Source organism: Gobio gobio (assembly GCF_949357685.1).
Source record: "Gobio gobio genome assembly, chromosome: 6".
In the NCBI taxonomy this organism is placed as follows: domain Eukaryota; kingdom Metazoa; phylum Chordata; class Actinopteri; order Cypriniformes; family Gobionidae; genus Gobio; species Gobio gobio.
In genome coordinates this window covers 11,080,468-11,096,539 of record NC_137102.1, presented here as the reverse complement: position 1 = coordinate 11,096,539, position 16,072 = coordinate 11,080,468, and the positions used below count along the sequence as shown (strand labels likewise).

General features: G+C 39.4%; 1 protein-coding gene across 1 annotated transcript in view; it reads left to right on the top strand.

Annotated features, from left to right (window-relative positions):
• Nucleotides 1-14,253, top strand: part of cdh7a (cadherin 7a) — a 77,094-nt gene extending 62,841 nt beyond the window's left edge. Inside the window, exons 10-12 of the mRNA XM_079819238.1 lie at nt 135-252; nt 406-657; nt 12,422-14,253. Of these exons, the coding sequence (XP_079675364.1) occupies nt 135-252; nt 406-657; nt 12,422-12,930 (879 nt within the window). The 3' untranslated portion in view covers nt 12,931-14,253. The remainder of the gene's footprint in view (nt 1-134; nt 253-405; nt 658-12,421) is intronic.
• Nucleotides 14,254-16,072: the final 1,819 nt, after the last annotated feature.

Genomic DNA, 16,072 nt, shown 5'->3' with positions numbered 1-16,072 from the left:
ATCTGAAACATCCATTGTTGTTGTGACAGTGCAGTGTTTTGAGCGAGAGAGCTGTGGATTATTTTGTCTGTAGTGAGGCAATAACAGCAGTATTCATCTTCCTGTTCTTTACTCCCTCTTCGACACTGTCTTAGGTCATTGAAACCGTAAGTGCAGTGGATAAAGATGAACCACCCAGCGGGCATCGCTTCTTCTTCTCTCTCACTGCAGAGACAGCAGGGAACATGAACTTCACCCTCCGAGACAATAAAGGTACGTAATTTCATTAAGACAGTTATAGCGAATCCTTGAATCTCAGCTCTTATTCCCAAGACAGAAAAGGCTTTGTTTTATCTATTCATAGGAGTCATTTTTTCACTTTTCACATGATGTCATGTGTCTCTTTCTCTCTCTTTCTCTCTGCAGACAATACCGCTTCTGTCCTAACTAAGCGGAGTGGTTTTCAGAGGAGGGAACAGACTATGTATCGACTGCCAGTGTTGATAGTGGACAGCGGGTCCCCTGCCCTCAGCAGCACTAACACGCTGTCTATTAGAGTGTGTGACTGTGACCCCGATGGGACGCCCCAGTCATGTGGGACAGAGGCCTTCATGCTGTCTGCTGGACTCAGCACCGGAGCTCTCATCGCCATCCTGGCCTGCATCATCACCCTGCTTGGTAGGAAATACATTTAACCCTCCTGAGCACATAAAGCAATGGTTAATAAACCTGTTTAATGAAACAAACTGACATTGACAAAATGACACTTTTCTTTGTTTGCTCGCCGAGCATTTGCCTTTCTGCCGTAGAGGTCTGAAAACATATAGTCCTGCCTCAAACTCACGTCATTGATTGAATCAGTGTTGCTTGCTGTGTCCGGCTGGTCGGGGTGATCAAGTCAACACACAGATGGCTTATTATGAGACGACATTTAACTTTTGTATTGTCAATTATTTCAGAATGAAACAAAATATTCAGCTGGAAACTTGAAGAAAAGGGGCTGAGAAAGTTACATTTTGAAAATACACTGCTGAACAATTTCTTTAAAAAGACCAAACAAACATTTGAACAGTAAAGATACATTAAATTAGTCAAAAGTGACAATAATTACATTGTTACAAACTATTTTTATTTTAAATAAATGCCGTATATTAGAATGATTTCTTAAGGATCGTGTGACACTGAAGAAAGCTGAAAATTAAGCTTTGCCATAAAAGAAATAAATGACATTTTAAAATAAATATATTTTAAATATTGTTTTGGTGAGTATAAGAGACCTCGTTCAATTAACATTTAAAAAATTACCTCAAACTTTTGAACAGTAGTGCATTTTTTATTTATTTTTTGTAGAAAATCATGCCCAAGGGACCTGGGACATTTTATTATTTATCAATAACATTTGATTTAAAAATATTTTGATTTCATGATGTCTTTAAGAGAAAACTAATGTAAAGTTCTCAGAATTTAAAAATGCTAGAGAGATTTCTGAATGCAGCTTCCAATCAAATTATATTTTCCCAATTTTTGTTATTGTTTTTCAAACCATTTTTTAAGAGCTTCTTTGCATTTCCACCTCCCACATACTGACATTTAGCACGCATTTGGGCTGCCGTTACTTTACAAGTGCTGGCACGACAACTCTAGCAGTTGGGACTCGGCATGCGTCGAGAGGTCTGTTTGGCCACAATTGACTTGTTTACCCTCTACAGGGAGGCTGCTGGTCTGGATGATTACTTATTATTTGGAGCCTTATTAGCTGATTGTTTGATGAGTGACCTCTACCCAATATGTACCATTCACTTGGTCTGATTGGTTGACTGGCGTGTCTTTGTGTTGATTTGTTGACCTGAAGACTGCGGAGAGGGAGTGAATGCAGTCCTGATGGTTTGATTGATTTCTTGATTATACCATTGATAGGTTGTCTCTCTGCCTGTGATGGCGACGTGGAGATCTGTCTACGGACACAGCCACAACTCTATTTGCTGACAGATGTCGTCTCTCGTCTTAAAAGAGAGAGTCCTGTTATTGTGACAAGACAGGGATTTCTGTATATACATTTTGAACCAAACCCCAGTAGTTTCCATTTTTTGATCACTCCTTTTTTTTCCTTAGTGCAAAGATTACAAACAAGTAACAAGGAAGCTCTTTCCTCCTCCTCAGGGCTATTACGTCTAAGTATGAACTAGTTAATTTCTATCTTCATAGATACGTTACAACTAAAGAGTAGATCTGAAATAATACATTGCAGTGAAGCTGAGTGCAATATGTTTTAATTTCACGTTCCCCAAGAATGTCCCCTCTCTGCTCTTCTCACACATGACTTGGAGCACCATAAGATCACTTAAAAAAATCATTTTCTTTTCCAGTAAAAAATATCAAACGTGGTGTAGCCAAATTGAGATTTTTAAGACATTTCAGATTGTAAATTGCTTTTTTCCTCTTATTTTAATAATGTCCTCTTAAAATATTAATAATGATATATTTGAAAATGCAATTTATTCCTGTGATGGCAAAGCTGAATTTTCAGCATCATTACGCCAGTCTTCAGTGTCACATTATCATTTAGAAATCATTCTAATATGATGATTTGGTGCTCAAGAAACATTTCTTATAAAGTTGAAAACGGTTGTTCTTAATATTACTGTGGAAACCACAATTTGATTCTTTAGAAAATTCAAAAGAACAGCATTTATTTGAAATAGAAATCTTTATTTTTAAGAATGTATATCAAAAAGAGCAGTGTGAACATTCTTTCGAACATCTAAGAAAGCACAAAAGAGTCATATAGGGGTGAAATATAATGACTGAGTATATAATGACAATATTTTCATTTATGGGTGAAAAAATCCTTTAATGGAGAAAGTAACATTATAAATGTAATTGTATGTGTCCTAGCTGAATAAAAGTATTAAAAATGTAAAAATCCTACTGATCCCCAACTTTTTAACGATAGTGTAATTCAAGAGATATTCTCTGGCAACCCATTCTCACTCCCAAGGTGTCAAAATCTGAAGCATGGTCAAGCGTCGCAATGAAGAAACTAAAGGCACCCCTAGGTGTCACTATATCGACGCTTAGGGTACTCCATTGATTTCAGTTGTTTGCCCAATGCATCAGATCAAGACGCATTAAATTATTTTCATTTGTAAAAGCAGACATGATTTTATGAATATTTATAGGCTACTTTTATGTTTTGGAGCAGCTAACCCTACTCCTAACCTAAACCTACCCACTTCTAAACAATATAAAACACATAACAGGCAAATAAAAAGTACAGTCACATGTATTTATGGCAAAAACTGAGCAAAAACAGTATAAAAGTATTATCTCATGTTGCAATCCAAGTCTTCTGAAGTCATACGATATCTTCATGTAAAGAACAGAGTTGATCTTAAAGGGTTAGTTCACCCAAAAATGAAAATTCTGTCATTAATTACTTACCCTCATGTCGTTCGACACCCGTAAGACCTCCGTTCATCTTCGGAACAGAAATGAAGATATTTTAGTTGAAATCTGATGGCTCTGAAAGGCCTCCATTGGCACAATGGCACTTTACACTCTCAAGACCCTTAAAAGGTACTAAAGACGTCGTTACAAAGTCCATCTCACTACAGTGGTTCTAAAATAACTTTATGAATCGGCGAGAATAGTTTTTGTGCGCAAAAAAAACCTAAATAAAGACTTACATAGTGATGACGATTTCAAAACAAGGCATCATGAAGCTTCGAAGCGTTATGAATCAGTGAGTCGAATCAGCGGTTTGAATCGCCAAATTTCAGCAGTTTGGCGGTTTGACACGCGATCCGAATCATGATTCGGCTCACTGATTCATAACGCTTCGAAGCTTCATGATGCCTTGTTTTGAAATCGTCTTCACTATGCAAGTCGTTATTTAGGGGTTTTTTGTGCACAAAAACTATTCTCGCCGATTCATAAAGTTATTTTAGAACCACTGTAGTGAGATGGACTTTGTAACGACGTCTTTTGTACCTTTTAAGGGTCTTGAGAGTGTAAAGTGCCATTGTGCCAATGGAGGCCTTTCAGAGCCATCAGATTTCAACTAAAATATCTTCATTTGTGTTCCAAAGATGAACGGAGGTCTGACGGGTGTCGAACGACATGAGGGTAAGTAATTAATGACAGAATTTTCATTTTTGGGTGAACTAACCCTTTAATGTTTTAATCGCTGAAATGATGATCCTGCCACTCCATGAACGCACGCACACACTCAGTCAGTCATATCTCATTCAAATGATACACCCGACTCTTGAGCATGACACAATCGGTCACAAGATACACGAGAGCCAATGACATTTTAGGATCAAAGCTGACGTAATGACACAATTGGTTACGAGACATACGGGAGCAATTTCACCATGAAATCTGACGTAACGTTTCTTCGGGCGGCAAGTTTTGAAATTTGAATGTGTGCATGATCTTCGGCGGATGGGGATTTTGGGGATTTTCTTCACACAAATCAATCGTTTGGCCTCGGAACACTTGGAATATTTGTACTTTTTGAATAAATTGTGCATGCAGTCGTATCTGCCTGTCATATACTCTGTTTTGTATCATGTAATACACAAACGGGTAGGTTTAGGGATGGGATGGGGTTGGGTTACATGTTCAAACGTGTGTAAATAGCATAAATAAAATAAATGTAAATAAAATGATGCTGGCTGATTGAATTGGGAATCACAGTCCAACATGTCATAATGGTAAAATCATAACCCAATATAATTCCATCATGACGATAACGTTCCCACACCCAACGCCTCTGTGTATGACGCCAAAGGTTTCTCATTGAAATCAATGCAGCACTTCAAAAAATTACGCCTAGGCGTGTCACCATGCTTCAGATTTTGATGCCTTGGGAGTGAGTGAATGGGTTGTCTTTGAATATAAGAAAATGTTAATATCAGTTTTGCTTCACGTTGTTGTCCTTCCTCAGATTCAACAGGAACCTGTGAGAAACCCCATCTTCACCAAACACCACAGCTTGTGGCCCACAGTAGCAGACTCCATCATTATGTTGATTGATCGCAGTTTATCATCAGTATTTATCATCTGAATGTGCGCTCAGCTAACAGCTGTAACTGATGTTAAATAGTCATTCCTGTGGTTTGCCGTCTTGTGTGAATGTAGGGTTCTCCAGTGCCACCACCCCTCTACCCCCTCTCCTCCCAAACTACACGAGTTGGATTAGACCACTGCGCTGCCTGATCTGAGCAATGCAGTTATTTTTGGCAAAGAGAGTCCGGCCCCTAAGGGGCTCAAGACTGCTCACTCATGGTTGAGGGGAGGAGGAGGCGGAGGAGGATGGCTTCAGAGGACGAGAGTTGCGGAGGGAGCAGAAGCTTCTTTTTCTGCTTTTATCTTATTCAGAGTAATGAATCAACAAGCTTTTTGCCTGCTGTTGCTTTAGTTATCAAAGCAGCGCACAACTAAGCCATGCCAGGCAATGAATGATACAGAAGTGCATGTCAACTTTGAGTCTTTGAGTCTTTTTTTTTACTAACAACATACAAAAGAGTTTCTCCATTAAAGGATTTTTTCACCCATGAAAATATTGTCATTATATACTCAGCCTTATGTTATTTCACCCCTATATGACTCTTTTGTGCTTTCTTTGTTATTTATGATTCCACAGAGAAGCTTTAACATCTATGGAACCTTTACATCCCACAAAAGGTTTTTCATAGTGGAATTAAAATGTACTTCTCACAAAGAAAAAAAAAAAGAGTCTGTTCACCAAAATGGTCACATCACTGAAACCTTTATTTTGAATGAAAGTAGATGATGAAGCCATATGATAGCTTTGTGTGAGGAAAAATTGATTGAATGTCATACCTTGACAGTTGGTCACCATTCACTTTCATTGAATGGAAAAGAGCATCTTGGATGTTGTGCCATAAATAATCCCTTTAGTATTCCACGGGAGAAAGAAACTCGTGCGGGTTTAAAACGATGCGGGGCGAGTAAATGATGACAGATTTTCAGGTGAACTCTCTATTGCACGCTTGCCTGGTGTCATTACAACATCTCAGTCACACTATCAAGCCCACGCATTGATATAATGGTTTAAAAAAGATCAAAAGAAGAGATCTGACCAAACTGCAGCGGTAAACACATTGCTCTTTATCAGTGTTTGCATAAGGTAATCTAAAGGATTTCGGGAGCGCATATCACATGGTGACAGCTGCTGTGTCGTTCTAGTTGTTCTGAGGGAAACCTTGTGCTCATTATTCCAGTCTTAGGTGCAGGAATATAGAGAGGTCAGGTAAGCCCGAGGCGCTCTGATACATTCATGTCCACGGGTCACACTCGTAACATTGACATCACCTTTTCAATTTCTGCTCGACCGATTGCAGGGCATCTTGTCTTCCAGGCGCGCTTCCCTATGGCCTCCGACAGTGCAAGTGGACGCTAGTCAGTAATACTTATGAGGGCCCTTAAGGCGATGTAGTGTGCTCTTGCATCACCCAGAATAAATCATATTTTATTTCGCAGATAATGTCACCATTGTGAAAACGCAGGGACAGACAGGTGTCATAAAGCACAAACACCTTGTGTTGGGCAGCGGCATAAATGTCAACAGCCAGATAGATCCGCATATCGCCAGTATATCTTGATTAGTCTTCACTGCCCTGGGCTATTGGCAGTGGTTGAGATATGTGAAGGGAACGCATGAGAGCGAGAGAAAGAGAGAGAGAGAGAGAGAGAGAGAGAGAGAGAGAGAGAGAGAGAGAGAGAGGGAGCGAAAGAGAGAATGAAGGGCAGTGCATAATCTGGTAGTCGCTGCCTCATTTTTAAGAGGTCGATGAGAACGAGGCCCCCACAAAATATCCCACTTGTTGTTTAATTGATTCTGGATGACGGATTGTTTTCTCAATCCAATTACTGCAAATTGAGGATAATGTTAAATTGATCTGCTGCTCCCGTTGAACATCCATCTTGTGTCAAAATTGCAGAGAGGGTAAATCAAGCCTTAAAGTGGGCTCAGTCTGTAACAGTTAAGTTTTAAGACTGAATTAGATCTATATAACTCTTCATAATTACATAACAGTGGCTTAACAAAATCAAACCCTATACTCTCAGAGTGTGTGTGTGTTTTTTTTTTTTACAGGATACAAAAGCTATACTAAAGGATACTAAAACCCATAAAGATACATTTAAGAGATCTTAGTACCTTATTTACCCCTAAAAGGTTCATAGTAGTGCCATGAGGGTATACTTTTAGTGGTAGATACGGTACAAAGTTGTCTATTTAAGGGTACTGACTCAGGGACAAGCTGTTGTACAATTTTTCCACAGTTTTTTTCTGACATTGTGTGTCTTTTAAAGAACTGTTTTCATATCGGAGTGGTAAACAACAGGATCACGTTGTCTCTAATAAAACTATACTATGCACAGAATTATATTTCAGCAAAATAAATGTTTCTGCTTTAAACTGAGTTGCTTCGAGTTTAATGGAGAAATGAACCGTTTTCATGTAGAAAAATGTTTTGTTTTTGTCCTAGAAAATATTCAAAAAACACCTGCATAAATATAGGAAATGCATATGTAAATTATTAATGAATAGTTCACACAAAAAAATACTTTTGTCATCATTTACTCAGTCATGTTGTTCCTAAACCAAGTCATGTTGTTTGCAAAAGAAGATATTTATGCACAATGTCCAAGCTGCTCTTTTCTATACCATGAATGTTAAGTGTGTTAATGAATGTGGTTTTATTTGAAGCATTACTGAATTTACAAAGCAAGCAAATAAATAATAAAACTGATGCAAATCATATACAATATATTCTATGTTAGAAAAAATATCCAAAGCAACCTGAGCTATTTACCGAAACCAATGATCACTGATTTGTTAGAAAAGATTCCCAGATCTGGACAAATCTCTCTGGTTTACCAACAAGTTCATACCTAATTTTCTCCATATGTAACGCTCTACTAAACTCAAACTTTGGTACAAACTCTAGGTCTTCAGAATATCTCATTTGGTATACTATAATGAATTGTCTATATTTGGCATATCATGAAAGTTAAAGGGGATCAGTGGTTGTAAAAGTGTAACGGAGGCTAGCTAGTATTTGCGGTGCGAGTAAACCTCACTCCTCTGATCTCAAGAGACACTCTAGCGACTGACACGAGAGGTTTCAGCCTTTATCCTCCTAGTTAGAACGTCCGACTCTCATGCCAGCGGACCCGGGTTCAAATCCCGCTTGGAGCGGGCGGTTCGAACAGGAAGGGTTACATTGGTGCTGTGACCCGGATGGAAGTGAGGTTTAGGAGGGTGAGTGTAACGGAGGCCAGCTAGTAGTTTCTGTGTGAGTAAACCTCACTCCTCTGATCTCAAGAGACGCTCTAGCGACTGACACTAGAGGTTGCAGCCTTTAGCCTCCTTGTTAGAGTGCCGGCGGACCCGGGTTCGAGTCCCGCTTGGAGCGGGCGGTTCGAACAGGAGGGGTTACACAAGCTACAAAAAAATCATCATGAGTGATCACAAGTATTCCAAATGACTCATTTCTTTGTCAGCCCTTCTTCTGATAGCTTTGTGTGAGGAAAAGGATTCTTTTTTTTTTTTTATTCCCTGAAAATCTGGCCTTGAAGCCACGGCCATTGTATGGCAGCTTTACGTCATTATTTATATTTTACATAAGATTTTATTTTTGTCTTCGACAGAAAGAGAAAAAATAAGGTTGAGTAAATAATGACATATTTTTCTTCTTTTCTATTCTTTTATATCCAGTTTTGTAGCATTTCCTTTGTTGGCACCATAAACTGTTGCAAGACTGTTGCTCTTGAATTTAAGGTCGATGTTGGCTTTGCTTTTGTTTATATCATTCCCGGAGTGTGTGTGTGTGTGTACTGTGATTATGACTGCACTCGTGCAGCCGCTGCCTCGCCAGCCCACTCGCCCAGCTTGTCTGCCCCTGCAAAACGACACTAGGCCTGAGGATGAAGTATGAGACTTTGGCACCATATTTCACACTCGCTGTGGCAGGCCTGAAGGATGGATCATTAGACGTTTGCCTCCCTTTTTCCTCCACTCTATCTTTCTCTCTCTCTCACTCCAGTCTGCTCCCACTTACACCTCCTCTTTCTCTCTCCCTACTTTATCTGCTCCCTTCCCTCCCCCTCGAGCTTAGCATTGGCAGCCAAATACACATATGCGCTATCTACATTGAGAGAGAGAGAGAGAGATAGACTCCCGTGGGAGGACTGTGTTGTGGCTGTACTGTAAGATCCCTCGCATTCATGGGTCTGAGAGCGGCAACACGGAGGATTGGTTTTTGCATTCCACACACCACAAAAATGGATTTATTTGACTTTTTTGTGCATGTGTCTTGTTATGTTAGTTATTTCTCGCTATTTGCTTCCCCTTTTCTCTTTTTATATTGACAGAATTTATCCGTCTCTTTCACACCATCTTTTTCCGTGCATTATTTGATCCCCGGTTTGAATCACTGAGACACACGTCTTTTGTGCGACGGTGCAGCCTTGCTTCTTGGTGATAGTTTTGATGTGCTGTACACGGGGTCTGTGCTTTCAGGGCAGGGTGATATTTTCTGACTGACATATAATCCAGTCTTATTTTACACATACAGTAGGCATATGCTGCACTCATTAAAAGGATTTAATGCTGGCCTTTCCCGAATAAGCAGCTTGTGTTCAGGCGGGAAGGAAGCAAGTGGCTGTTAAAGCCTCATATTTACAGCAGCAACACATCCTGCCCTAAATCTTGCTCTTCATGCATCTATGTGTTTATCTCTGTCTGTTTGCTTATGTTCACACGACAGAGCAAAGAGTGAGAAGACAGAAGTGCTGGCATGTGCTTGATTCTCAGCCGTGCATGTGTTTTTGTGCGCGGATAAGGGTCCGTACAGTTAATAACCACTGTAAACAAACACGCAGGATGAGATTAAATCAGACTGTAACTCTTTTAACACATCCTGCTCTTAGGAGCACCTCCCATGATGAAACACCTCCTGCTCAGGATTTGTCAGCAGTGTTATTAAAATCGCTACAGCCCAGTCTGATGAACTTATTGATAAAACTAATGTACCAGATCTGCCCTAATTGAACTGCAGAGATAATTCAGCTTATCTTTCATGTTGTACTTTAAAGCGTCAGCCCATGAGGCAGAATTGTTCTATAGGGTGTAAAACAATGAGATGAGTAATACTGTGGGCCAGTGTCATAAATATTGTTGAGATACAGCCACGATCGAGTTCTATCTGATTCTACACCTCTTATGTCTTTGCTTATCCTGCAAGGAAGGTAAATGGACTGTTTGAGATTTGAAGGTGTGTGTGTGTGTGTGTGTATGTGTGGTCCTTGTAAAACCCTACTTTATGGGGACAAAATGTCCCCACAAAGATGCCAATATCTGAAATCCTTGCCCTTGTGGGGATATTTTTTTGGTCCCTATGAGGAACAGTTTATAAATCATACTAAGTGATGTTGAGTGTAATGGGTAAGGTTAGGGCTAGGGGATAGAATATACAGTTTGTACAGTATAAAATTGTTTTGTATGTAAAATGTCTAATGTACCCATAATACATGAAAACCCAACATGCATGTGTGTTTCTTCTTCTTCTTCTTCAGTGCATCTAAATCTTACTTGGAGCTTGATTTTTCATGGAATTGTTATTTACTGTGGCAAGGGCATGAATCTGTAATGAAGCAATTTATTAAACATTGCTCTCATATAAAAGGGGTTTCTTTTTCACATTGTTAGCAAATAGTTTAATCGTAATGACTATTTGTACAAGGTGTAAACACCACTGTGCAGCTATTTGCGCCTCAATAGTTCTGGTGGAAACAGACGGAACTATAAATAAATGCACTTAAGATGTCAGAGAAGTGGCCTTGTTGGGTTTTTTTTTTTCGAACTTGGCGACCCAACTTCTAACTTGTGACTTGTTTGAATCCATGTTCTCTGCAAACTCCACTCTTAATGTCTCTATTATTAAAAAGGAAAATAAATAAATGTAATGAAATTAAATAAATGCAAATAAGTTACTCTAATAAGTTACTTGATGTAGTATTTAAGGTTTTAAACTATATACATTAATAGAATAATTATAACAAACTATTGATAGAGGCTATATGCATAAGTTTGTCAGTAAACAACATGCATGTTATTATATTACCTAATAGTAGTAATGGATTACAGTCCACCAATCAGCTGTCAGCTGTTCAATTTAAGTACACAATTAGATAGAGTAATACTAATTTGGGTCAACCAATTACCAAGCAATGCTTAATTTTGTTCGGCCTGTGGTGTAAAAGGTCACATTAGCAATTAAAGAAAATTAAAGCAAAACATGGTCAGGTCAAAGTGTCTGAATCATTTTGGTCCCAAATTTGTATCAATTTAACTGGTAGTCCACAGTAAAAGAATTGTTGGGTATAAAATGTCACAGTTTACTTTATTTTGCTATCCTCACTTACATAAATGAACTATAGAGTCTTTAGGGTGTCAAAATTGTACCTTTAGGGGTACAACAGCTTGTCGCCCGGGCAGTACCCTTAAAAGGACACATTTGTACCTTTTTTACCACAAAAAGGTTCATATTAGGACCTTAAGGTGCGTATTTGTACTCTAAGGTACTAATATGCACCTTTTAGGAGTAAAACAGGTACAAATATGTCCTTTTAAGGGTACTGCCCCAGCGACAAGTTGTTGTACCCCTAAAGGTACAATTTTGACACCCTATTTCTCTGTGTGCACTAGTAAAAATTATATCTGGTCATTTTTGGTTTGACTGTATATCACTACCGTTCAAAAGTTTGCTGTCGGTAATCATTTTTTTCCACTTCTGCTCACCAAGGCTGCATTTATTTGTTCAATATATACAGTAAAAAGTAATATTCGGAAATATTTTTGCAATTTAAAATAACAGTTTTTTTTTATTTTAAAATATTTTAAAATGTAATTTATTCCTGTGATGGCAAGGCTGAATTTTCGGTATCATTACTCCAGTCTTCAGTGTCACCTTCAGAAATCATTCTAATATGCTGATTTGCTGCTCAAGAAACATTTCTTATTATTATCAATGTTGAGAACAGTTGTGCTGCTTATTATTTTTGTGGAATGATACTTTTTTTCATCAATTCTTTTATAAATAGAAAGTTCAAAAGAACAGCTAATATTTTGTAACATTATAATTGTCTTAACTGTCACTTGACAAATTGTGTTCTTGCTGAATAAAAGTATTAATTTATTAAAAAAAAAAAAACATATCCCCCAACTTTTAAACGGTAACGTGTGCTATTATTTATATTTGTGGTCTACCAGTATGTATACTTAGTATGCATCACCTCTGCCTAACATGCACTGTCGTGCCTCTGTGTTGTCAATGTGCGATTTTACTGATGATAGTTTTGGTTTGCTTGTACTAACGCCATATGATTTTCTGTCTTGGGTTTCCAGTGCTGGTGCTGCTGATTGTGACAATGAGGAGGAGGAAGAAGGAACCTCTGATCCTGGATGAAGACCGGGATGTGCGGGAAAACATTGTGCGCTACGACGACGAAGGTGGAGGTGAGGAAGACACGGAGGCATTTGACATGGTGGCATTGCGAAACCTCAACATAGTCAGGGACAGCAAAGCCCGCCGAGACGTCACCCCGGAGGGGCCCACCCTTTACTGCTCCCGCCCTCCCCCGTACAAAATCACTCCCGACAACGGGATCTTCCGGGAATTTATATGGGACCGCCTGAAGGACGCTGACGTCGATCCTTCAGCGCCTCCCTACGACTCCCTGCAGACGTACGCTTTCGAGGGCAGCGGCTCTGTGGCCGAGTCCCTCAGCTCCCTGGACTCCTTGAGCACAGACTCGGAGCAGAACTATGACTATCTGAGCGACTGGGGACCTCGCTTCAGGAAGCTAGCCGACCTGTACGGTCACGGCGACAGCAGCAATATATTCTCCTCCTAGCCGGGATTAAAATTACTGCCAAGGTCTGCTCAATCAAGAGCATAATGGAAATGAACAATGATCAAGAGAATACCACTGACTCGTTGATGCTTGACAGAAGAGGAGAGAAAAAAAAGGAAACATTCAATGCGCAGGAGGGAGATTTATCTGCAGAGAGCAGCGGTTTTGATAACGAATAGACTGTGGAGATTCGAGTCAGAAGCACTTCTATTTAAATTCCAGTTAGATGCCAAGTCTGGACTTGGAATGTGGTTGCAAGCTCCCAAAGAGCGATCTTCAGACCCTAGAGAATAATGGACGGTGGACCGCTGCGCCATGCGAGCTGGTCCAGGAATACCAATCGTTTCTAAGAGACATTTGAAGTGCTCTCCCCATGGTTATAAATGAGAACAGTGCCATCCAGCTAGCCATACAGCAGCGATGCTCGAAAGATCAATGTTTCTGTTCTATCAGATGTTTCTATGACTCATAGGTTCTTCAAAAAAAAAAATCAATACGAATTCAGCATCCGAGAACACCGATACCTTCCGAACGCATTGACTAGCGAGGATCTGCAGCTCTTGCTTTGTAAAATATCCGTTATGCATAGCTTCACATCATTTATCAGGCCATAGTTCCGCAAGCAAATTTGGGCCGAGGCGCATCGCTATCACAACTTCTGAAGTATCCTGCAGTTACGCTGACCAAAATACAAGTCAAACTCGTAGTGAATAGACTTTGATGTATCGAGCAGGACAGGCCGGAGTGGATTTAATCATTGAAAATGTATAGTACTTGCCTTTCAGTTGATGCTGTCAACCTGAGTTATTTTGAGAAGTTATTTTGTAAGTTTGTAGAGAGAACCCTTATGACAGCGAGCGTTTGAAGGGGAGTCTTTTGTATTAAGCCTATTCCTTTCTCGAAAAACCTCAGTCTCAGCGGATAAACTCAAAGCGGCGAAATGTTTTTTGTAGTGCTCTATGCTGTCCCGTGTACAGTTTTTTTTTTTCTTATTGCAGTGGTTCTTGCTGAATATCGTGTGAGAGCTGTTTGTTTTAAAGCAGGCCTGTTGTTTATATGAGTCTGAGTTGCAAAGTGTAAGGGGGGAAAAAAAGAATGTAAAGACATTAAACTAAATAGCTGATATCGGGCGACGTGTGAAACAGTGTATAACACACGGACAACACAGACCTTACTACTACAGTATATTCAATGTTTAGCTGTTGTCCGACAGGTTATTATCATGATTTTGAATTGTAATGATATGAAATGACAGTAACACATTCTAAAGCTGGGAAGACATTTTGTACAGATTTTTGTAATAAAGCACACAAATTGCAGCACACAGTGTGGCCGTTCTCCTTTCATTGGGACATTCCAACGGTGAATATATACTGTATTGATGTGGAGATCTTACTGCTAAATTGGCTGCTTTTGTTTGTGGAACAGGGTGGTTTTCACACAGACATGATATGTAATCAAGGCCAGCGGAGAGAGCCAACAGGGCTTTGAGTTTGATGAATGACACAAAGCTTGTCAGAGCATTTAAAAGGCCTCAGCTAAATTAGCCTCCGAAAGAGGAGATTGATGATTCAGTTAGTGAACGCAAGCATACATCCAGAAATACGATCACCAAGCGCGGGCAGACTGGGTGTGCGACGACACGGTCGGACGTAAAGCCTAGCCTATAAATTGTCTCGCCTAGGCTAGTTAGATCCCTCCAATGAGCCTAGTCTTGCTGTCGGACTCGTACACAGCTTGACATGGTAGGATGGCAGTCTTTCCACGAACGCCTGTTGCAGCCTGGCCTGCGCTATCACAGTGTGAGATAGCTGTGATCTGTTCTGAGTCATGAATCATGTTCCATTTTAGTTTCTTCCCCAACAAATTCTGGCACTCAGATAGATGCTGTAAACTGTTTTTCAAATGGCACAAACAATACATGTCACTTGCTCACATGCTCATTATCAACTGTGGATGTGCCTATCAAAAATCGGAGATATTTGTCTTGCCCAGTCTGTATGATTATAAAGTGATCATTTTACGCCGTCGATAATGGATTTGGCTTTCAACGCAAGTGATAACTTGTCATTTTGTTTGTTTATCTGACTTAGGGTAATAAAGACTGAGAATACTGTCTGTGATCATTAGAGGGAAGCTGCTATCAGAAAGCAAATGTAATTATTTGTTAACTGGCTCACTAAATGAAAACTAAAAGGGCAATTGAAATCTCATTTGACTTGGCACTAAGTAATAATAAATACAGTTTTAATTAAGCAAGTCACTGCAGCGAGCAGATAATGCAAACAAAGGAGGATAGGGTCACCCCATCATTGTTCTCTTTACAGATATCAGACTCTATAACACATATATCAACGGGACTGAAAATCAATGTCGCTTTTTCTTTTCATGAGTTTAACTCTGTTTACTTTACTTTTACAAACTGGTCAGTGTTTGCTTTGGGATTACGGATGTTATTAGGAAATGATCTCATAAGGCACACGAGAAGAATGCTGGGCTTGTCACAAGTGGCTTAATAAAACATACTGGTGCTCTTTTGAAAAGAAAAATCGTTCATTCGCTGCTTCAAGATCTCAGGCACACCTTCATCATTTATTCAGAATAATTATAAGAACAGCTCTGAATAGAAAGCTCATCCTGTCGTCTGTTTCTTTTTTATTTACATCACGTTGAGTTATGTCTTTTCTTAATGGCTTCGCATTCATTTCCATTAAGTGCAATGTGAACTCGGTGTCAGACTGAGAGTGAATGCATGGTTGTCTAAGTGGCCTTTCATTCCTGAACCGACGAGAAGTCTTAGCAGGCTGGCAATCTGTGACCCGATGTTCAACGTCTTCTTCTCAAAAACCTGATGTACAGAAAAACATGTTCATGGTTTTATAGGAAACCACTTCAATTTATATGCATCATTTTTAATAAAATAATAGATATAATTTCAGTGTGAGTACAGTGCAAGGTCATTTCAACTGCTTAGATGGTAAGTGATTGAAAAGTGTCATAATGACTGCTTCAGTCCGATGGCTGATTGCTCACAATTAATAAGACTTATAAAATGATTTTAACACCATAAGTAGTTCTTACATTCTCCTCACTTGATTAAGGGAATTTAAAAAACAATTCTGAAATGGCACTTATACCATTA